Source organism: Tupaia chinensis, unplaced genomic scaffold (genome assembly GCF_000334495.1).
Source record: "Tupaia chinensis unplaced genomic scaffold, TupChi_1.0 Scaffold138060_1, whole genome shotgun sequence".
NCBI lineage: Eukaryota > Metazoa > Chordata > Mammalia > Scandentia > Tupaiidae > Tupaia > Tupaia belangeri.
The window spans coordinates 1,672,988-1,681,316 of NW_006197961.1; the positions used below are offsets into that span (position 1 = coordinate 1,672,988).

Genomic DNA, 8,329 nt, shown 5'->3' on the forward strand with positions numbered 1-8,329 from the left:
TCCAGTCCTCAACCCGTGATCAGCCATGTGGAAGTCCAGCGCCCTTAACTACATGCCACCTGCCGGCCCCTGAATTTTTTTTTTAAATAACTGTTTTATTTAACTTTAAAAAAAAAAATTCACTTGTTTCTTTTCTTCTTCTTCTTCTTTTTCTTTTTTTTTTTTAGAATTATTTGACTTTATGTATTTATTTATATATTTTAATTTGACCCGAGTGGGACAGAGTGAAAGACAGAAAGAGGGAAAGTGAGAAAGCAAGCCACCAGGTCCGGGACTTGAAACACAGCCAGTCATGTGGGAGTCCAGTGTCCTCAACCACCACGCCACCTGCCGGCCCCTCATTTGTTTATTTCAATTTGACCAGAGACAGAGAGAGAAAGAGAGAAAGTGAAAACGCAAGCTGCCAGGTCCAGGACTTGAACTGTGATCAGTCATGTGGGAATCCAGCACCTTTAAGTACCACGCCACTGGCCGGCCCCAATGACCTCTGAATTTTGAGGACCAACAAGGCTACTGGAAACCACAAGACTCATGCTAGGTCCCTAGGGCTTCAGGGCAGCCATGGACCCCCTGAATTTTTCTTTTTATAAGAAATTGTTTTTGCTACAGGGTGTGTGCGCTCACCAGGGAGACAGAGAACGAGAAATCACCCTCCACCCCCAAGGGGGAATGGCTATGTCACACTCCCTTCTCCTCTATTCTCCTCTTAGGATTTTGGGCATGCACGCACACAGGTCTGGTGTGTTTCGAACTGCCAGGTCGGGGACTCGAACCGCAGTCACAAACGTGGGAGTCCAGTGCCTTAACCACTACGCCACCTGCTGGCCCTCCCCCTTGAAATTTTATACTAGCTTGGGTGGATAAAACCTGATCAAAGTTCAGCCCCAGGATCTCTGTCAATGGAGCAGAGACACCAGTGTGGGCTTGGTGGGGGCAGGCCAAGGCAGAGGGCTGTGTCCCCACCCAAGGTCTTGCTGGGGACACTGACCATTGCGACTGTTCTGCTTGATGGTGTTGGCCGACAGCTGGATGGAGTTCTTCCTCGGGTACTCCTGGGGGAACACCAGCTCCTGCACCTGCCCCTCCGTGTTCAGAACTGTCACCTCCAGGACTACGGGGACAGGGGACAGCAGGGCATTACGCGGTTGGGGGCTGTTCCCTGCCCAGGGGCTCGGGCCCGGGGACCAGGCCATCCCCACTCTAGCTCGGGATGGGTGCCCGAGGTGGCCCCAGAGAGACCGCGGCACTCACCCACGTTCTCCTTGGCGGCCAGGAAGCGGGCGGGCTCCCTGACGTTGTCGGCCAGCAGGAAGGCGCCCTCTTCCAGCACGTCCAGGAGCATGGTGGCCGTGTGCACCTGCTCCGTAGCGTTCATGTCCTTCCAGGACTCGAGGGCCTCGGGCCGGAGCAGGTTGTCCACCGTCTCCACCACGGCCTGGGCGTGCGGGGAGCCGGTGCGGTGAGGCTCCCACGTCCCTCCCAGAGCCTCCATTCCCCCCCGCATCAGTCCGGTCCTTGCAGGGGGGACCCCTCCGAACCTCACCTTGATGTAATCCTTGCAGGTCCGTTCTCGCTTGTGCATCTAAGGGGGACACGGTGGCGACGTCAGGCCAGCCTCCCGGCACCCCTGGCCCCCAACTCTCTCCCCTCTGAGCCCCAGGGCTGTCAGCGAGAGGCATTCTGCAGGGACCCCGACGCCCCAGGGCATGCAGGCAGCAGAGAGCGGGCTCTGGCAGATCCGGGGGCCCTGCCCCTCCAGGCCCCACCTTATTGTAGTTCTTGCCGGCCGACTCGCGCTCGATGGGGCGCAGGGCCTGCAGCTGCGCATCCAGGATATCCAGCAGCTGCTCCATCAGCTTCACGGACGAGGACACGTCCCCGGCGTAGATGGAGCCCCGGGTGTGGCGGGCCAGCTCGTTGGCGATGTTGGCCGCGTTCTCCCCGCTCTTGATCTGCGGAAGGCCGAGGGGGAGGGAGAGAAGGAGGAGCAAGGGGGGGGGACGCCAGGTCTGTCAGGGCCTGGCCTGCTCTCCCTACAATCCCTCCCTCTCTCTGCTTCCCCCTGGTCCTATCTGGCCGTTCCCACCCCTCCCTGTGTCGGCCAGGGAGGGGACCCCCCCAGATCCTGCCTTCCAGACCTGCCAGCCCCTGTCGGTCTCCCTGGTTGTTGGGCTAAAACCCTGCTGGGGTCCCGGGGACCGAGCAAATATGCCTGCCATGCCAGGGGCGGCTGCTGCTGGTACCTTCTGAGCCACCTGGTTAACCCAGGGGGAGGTGCAGTTGCTGAGGTCAGGGCCCCGGGGGTTCCAGAGCCCCAGGGTTGGAAGACACTGGAAGGAGGCAATTCCTGCAGGGACAGACGGACAGGGACAGACAAAGGAGCCGAGGGGGAGAGGGGAGAAGGACGGGCCAAGACACGGGGGAGAGGAGACGACAGAGTTGGGGGGCGAGCGGGCCGAGAGAGAGAGAGGTGAGGGGGACACGGAAAAACAGGCATGAAGTGGGCCGGACAGTCAAGATGGGTGTCACTCTCAGGTGACACGAGCCACCCTTCACGTCCCCCGAGGGCTCCCTCCTGGCTAACCCTGCCATCTTCGCCTGCCGGAGTCAGAACCTTCCAGCAAAGCCCATCTCGGAAGACCCCTCTGCACAAGGTCACCACCTGCTCCTGCCCCAGGGCCCCGGGGCACCTTGCCCTGAAGGTGGGCTCCCGTGGGGTAACTGCAGGGTGCCAGACAAACAAGAAAGTGGTCACCATGCCGAGGGCTCTGCTAGGCCCCAGGGTCCCACTGTGCCCGCGTCAGACATGACCCCTGCCCTCAGAAAGCCCCAGCGGGCAGGCCGGCCTGCAAGCGCACCTGTCCTAAGCTATTCGGTCAACACATCCCCGGTCCCTCCCGGGCCAGCCACAGCAGGGGTGGCTGTGACTTCTGCACTCACCTCGAGTCCCCTTGGGGCAAGGCCTCTCCACCAGCATGCCCTGCTGGGTGGCCGGCCACTGGACCCTCCGTACCTCTCGGGGTTCGCAGAACAGCTCGGGGGACACGTGCAGATTGGGGGCTGGGGGCCGCCGGGTGCTGGGGGCCGGGGCCGTGGCTGGAGGCAGGTCAGGTCCTAGCTGGTTGATGGCGCCCACTGGGTGCGTGGTTAGGGGTGCCCGGCGGAGCGGGGTGGTGGCTGCGGGTGAGGCGGTGCTGGTGAGGGGTGTCGGCCGGGCTGTGGTGGTCGTGCTGAGGGGTGGGGACGTGGCTGGGCCTGGAAGGGAGGCGAGAGACAGGACAGGGTCACCCCACAGCACGGGGCTGCTGGCCCTCCCGGCGCATTCCCTGTTGCCATGGGAAGGTGTCTTGGGTCCCCCTGGACACAGATCTCCCTTGGCCTCTGTGTCCCTGGAGGTCCCCTATGCCCGTGGGACCATATAAAGTACCAACAGGTGCTAAAGAACCATTCACGGGAGGGCTGGCAGCTGACATGGTGGTTAAGGCACTGGACTCCCACATGACTGACCCCAGTTTGAGTCCCAGACCTGGCGGCTTGCTTTCTCACTTTCCCTCTCTCTGTCTCTCTCGTGAGCACACATGTCCTATAGAAAGTTTTTTTTAAAAAAATCATAATCATCATAATAAATTTAATCAAATAAATAATTCTAGAGGCCAGCAGATAGCATAGGGGTTAGGTCGTTGGGATCCCACAAGACCAATCGCAGTTCAAGTCCCATATCCGCTGGCTTGAAAAATCATACTGGGTGCACGTGTGTGCGTGCCAAAGATTCCAGGAGGAGAATGGGAGAGAAAAGATTATGGTGTGGCCATCCCCCCCAAGGGGGGGGGGGGGAAGTCTCACTTTCCCTCTTACTATCTCTGTCTCTCTCTCTCCAGGAAATGCATGCACCTCAAGGAAAAAACTTCTAAAAATAAACAGTAAAGAAATTAAGAAATATGGGACCAGCAGTTAGCGTCATGGCTATGTTGTTGGACTCCTATGTAGTCGACCGTGGTTCGAGTCCCGGACCCAGTGGCTTAAACTCACGCCGGGCGCGTGTGCGTGCGTTCCCAAGATCCCAAGAGGAGAGTGGAGGAGAAGGGATTGTGGCATGGCCATCCCCCCTGGGGGGTGATTTCTCGCTTTCTGTCTCTCTGTCTGTCTGGCGAGAGCATGCGCCCTATAGCAAAAACCTCTCCAAAAAAAGAAAAAAAAAAAATGAAGGAATAATTCTAAAAAATAAATAAATAAATGAAGCCACCCCTGTGCACCTCGAGGTCAGAAAGTGGGTCCAGTGAGGTGTCGGGGAGCTGTTGGACATGGCTGCCTCCCACCCTGGGTCTAGCCGACCTGGTTTCTGTCATTTGGCTGTGTCCCTTCCCTCTGGCATCCTCAGTTTCCCTTTGTGCAAACAAAACTGGTTAGCTCAGGGCTTCTCGGAGCTGGCTTAGGGCATCTGGGGGAGCAAAATGAGACTGTGGGGGTCCCTCACTCTGACCAAATCAATCACTCCACTTTCTAATTAATTAAAAGAATGATTTAACTTTACTCATTATTATTATTATGATCTAGTTTGCTATAGGGTACATGTGCTTGCCAGAGAGAGAGGGAAAGTGAGAAAGCAAGCCACCAGGTCCAGGACTCGAACCATGGTCATCCATGTGGGAGTCCAACATCTTAACCACCATTCCATCTGCTGGTCCCTACTTATTTATTTTTTAAATGTTTTACAGATCCTGGGTATTTCTACCCAAGAGTTAAGTCAGTCCATGGGGACTACTAATAAGTGTGTCTAATCCCCAGGGAGAGGCAATGCGGTTCAGTGGTTAGGAGTCCCACATCCTGGGTTCAAATCCTCAAATCATCCTTCATATCCTCTAACCAGCAGGTGGTGTGGTGGTCAAGGCACTGGACCCCCCACATGGATGACTTCAGTTCAAGTCCCACACCTGAGGGCTGAGGGCTTGAAAAATCATGACGGGCACCTGCGTGCGTGCCCAAAATCCCAGGAGGAGAACGGAAGAGAAAGGATCTCTCTGTCTCCCTGGTAAGTGCACACGCCCTATGACAAAAATCTAAAAAAAAAATCCTCAAATAAGTAAACTAACTCCCATGGTCCAGGGTCTCAGTGTTGTCTGTAAAATAAGAATAATAAAGACCTCTCTCTTGGAGCCAGCAGGTGGCATCATGGTTAGGTGTTGGGCTCCCACATGGGCAATTGCGGTTCAAGTCCCATACCGGGCAGTTGCTTTCTCACTCTGGTAAACACACATGCCCTATGGTAAACCAAATAACTATAATTCAATAATAATTAATAAAATTAAATAATTCTAAAACCAAATGAAGACCTGTCTCAGCCTCTGAGAAAGAAATGAGTTACCAACTGTGACATGCTCTGACCTTTTTTATTTTCGGAGGTTTCTTGCTATAGGGCGCTTGCATGCGCCAAAAAGACAGAGAGAGACAGAGAGACAGAAAGCGAGAAATTACCCACAATCCCTTCTCCTCCATTCTTCTCTCGGGATCTTGGGCACGCACACAAATGTGCCCGGTGTGAGTTTAAGCCAGTGGGTCCAGGACTTGAACTGCGTTTGATTACATGGGAGTCCAGTGACCTAGCCCTTATGCCACCAACTGTTGGTCCCTGTGACCTTTGCTTTTTTTAATAATTATTTAAGGGGGCTAGCAGGTGGCATGGTGGTTAAAGGTACTGGACTCTCACATGGCCAACTGCGGTTTGAACCCTGGACCTGGTAGCTTGCTTTCTTACATTCCTCCTCTCTCTCTCGCTCTGTCCCTCTCTGGTCAAATTAAAACAAGCAAATAAATAAATAAAGTTAAATAATCAATAAATGGTAGGTTGTGGAAACCAGAAGGGGAGAACATGCCAGGCTCAAAGATCAAATCCTGTGTGGAAAGTCCCCACCTCATGCAAGAGCAGGGCCCCAGGAGGAGCTGAAGGCAGCCTGAATGGCAAGGTGCCCACTGGCAAGGATGAAGGGCAGACAGATGATGCCAAAGAAAGAAGGCCAGCCCAGAAGGCGAGTGCCCTGGGGGGCCTGGGAGGTGTTTGGGTCTTTTTCTAAAAGCAAAGCAGTCATGTTTCCACAAATTTGTGCCACAGAGCAGAGCAGGAGATGTCTGAGGAGAATTACATAATCAAAGTGGGACTATGTAAGATTTGGAGCAGGCCCTAGAAGACAGACGGAATTTAGAAAGGCCTGCTTATTGGGCATGTGTGTTTGCCAGAGAGACAGACAAAGACAGAGAGAGACAGAGAGACAGAAAGCGAGAAATCACCCCCCAGAGGGGATGGTCACGCCGCGATCCCTTCTCCTCCATTCTCCTCTCGGGATCTTGGGCATGCACGCACACGCGCCCGGCTTGAGTTTAAGCCACCGGGTCTGGGACTCAAACCACGGTCAACTACATAGGAGTCCAGCGACATAGCCATTACGCTAACTGCTGGTCCCATTTACTTATTTTTAAAAGTTGACCAGAGAGAGAAAGTGAGAAAGCTAGCTGCCAGGTCCGGGACTTGAACCGTGGTCGGCCATGTGGGAGTCCGGTGCCCTTAATCACCACGCCACCTGCTGTCCCCCGTAACCTTCTTTTGCATCCAAAGCTTCCACCTGACCCCACTCCCAATATGCCCAGGAGGTGGCAGAGCGGGGTTGGGGAGGGGGGCGCGAGAAGCCATCCTCACCCGCGCTGGGGTCCGGGGGCCCGAACTCCAGACTGTAGCGCACCACGAAGTAGTTGTTCCAGACGTAGAGCTGGTTGTCGCGCGGGTTGTAGTCCACGGAGGACACGAACTGGTAGGGGTTGGGGAAAGCCAGGCTCACGGGCTCCTCGCGGTTGGCGTTGGTGTTGAAGGCGTAGTCTACGCGGTTGCCCGCCGCCTCGCTGTCGTCCTCCACGTAGACGGAGCGCAGCACGTACAGGACGCCGCACACCATGAAGGCGTTGGACGCCGAGCGCTTGTCGTAGCCCGTCTCCCAGGTGCCCTCGAAGCGCAGCGTGTAGGGGTTGAGCTGGCTCACCACCAGCCGCCCGTTGTTGCCCTCGGTGGCGTAGATGACCCACAGCCCGTTCTCGTCCACCGCCAGGTCGATGTCCGTCTTGCCCCCCCAGCGGTAGGGCGACGTGTCGTGGTAGTTGGCCGTGTTGATGACCGTCTCCCCGCTCTTGATGCGCGTCCGCAGGTCGTACTTGACGATGTTGCGCGTGCGCTCCTTGTTGTAGAACACCGCGCCGTCGTAGACCACGAAGCCAGTGCCGTCCACGCGGTTGGGCAGGCGGTACGTGGTGGTGTGACGCGCCGCCACGTAGTCCTCCCACGACGCGTACTCGGTCAGCGTGTCCGTGCGGTAGGGCACCCACGGCATCACGTAGATGCGGTCCCCCGCCTGCAGCGGGTCCTTGCACCAAGCGCCCGACTGGTGCTCCGACTCGTGCGTCGACGTGGGCTCCAGCACCTTTTGCAGGGTCCCTGGGCACACGAAGACTGGGCAGGGGGGAGGAGTGGAGGGGGACACGGGAGGGAAGCAGAGGCGAGGGAAGGAGAGAGTGGGAGAGAGAGGCAAGTTGGTCACGCGGCCAAGGGGGGGAGCCAGGCTGTCCCCTCCTGCTGCTGCAGTCACGGTTGCTTGGTAGGGCTGGTGATGGGGAGGGGGTTTCCGGGCTGGGACCCCCCGCCCGCCCAGCTGCCCCTCTCCCTGATGAGATGTCAACCCTGGAGGCCATTAAGAGCAGGGTTAGTGGGGGGGAAAGGGGGTGCCCCTCTTCTCTTCCCTGGCTGCTAAGAGACCCCACGGGCTGGGGATAAGGGGTTTGGCAAGAGCCCTCCCGAAGATGTCCTGGTGTGATTTAAGAGGGGAGGAGGGGGGCAGAAAGATCGTCTCCACCGCAGTGGCTCCTGGCTTCGGCCCTCCTGTCCACCCCCTAGGGAAAAGCTAGGGTCTGGGGTCCCCCTCCTTCACACCAACAGAAGAAAAAAAAAAAAGTTTTGTTTGGTTTTTTAAATTCCACTTTCTTCCTCCTGCAAAAACGGCAAGACTGAGCCATGTTTCCGAACCCACTGTGGGTGTCAGGAACGCCCCCCTACTCCAGGGGTGGGGAGACCTGGGGACGGTGACCCCCAAGGTTCCCGATGCAGCCTGTGTCCCCACCCCTGCCCCCCTCCTAGTACCGAGGAAGGCTGAAGTCAGTAGCCGAGGAGGAAGGGATTCCCGGAGGAGGCGGCTCTAGGGAATGAAGCCCATCCCGCCCCGGGGCGCCCAGCCCTGCCCCAGCCGGCAGGGTCTCAAGGGGTCTGGCTCAGCAGCGGACAGCGCAGGGGGGGGGG

At 57.0% G+C, this 8,329-nt stretch overlaps 1 protein-coding gene across 1 annotated transcript in view; it reads right to left on the minus strand.

Annotated features, from left to right (window-relative positions):
• The window catches only part of ADGRL1 (adhesion G protein-coupled receptor L1), a 44,722-nt gene that overhangs the window by 13,007 nt on the left and 23,386 nt on the right, over nucleotides 1–8,329 (minus strand). The window contains exons 5-11 of the mRNA XM_006161050.3: nucleotides 6,689–7,489; nucleotides 2,941–3,255; nucleotides 2,244–2,347; nucleotides 1,767–1,952; nucleotides 1,544–1,582; nucleotides 1,252–1,435; nucleotides 989–1,111 (exon numbers count right to left, since the gene is read on the minus strand). Coding sequence (XP_006161112.2) covers nucleotides 989–1,111; nucleotides 1,252–1,435; nucleotides 1,544–1,582; nucleotides 1,767–1,952; nucleotides 2,244–2,347; nucleotides 2,941–3,255; nucleotides 6,689–7,489 — 1,752 coding nt within the window. The remainder of the gene's footprint in view (nucleotides 1–988; nucleotides 1,112–1,251; nucleotides 1,436–1,543; nucleotides 1,583–1,766; nucleotides 1,953–2,243; nucleotides 2,348–2,940; nucleotides 3,256–6,688; nucleotides 7,490–8,329) is intronic.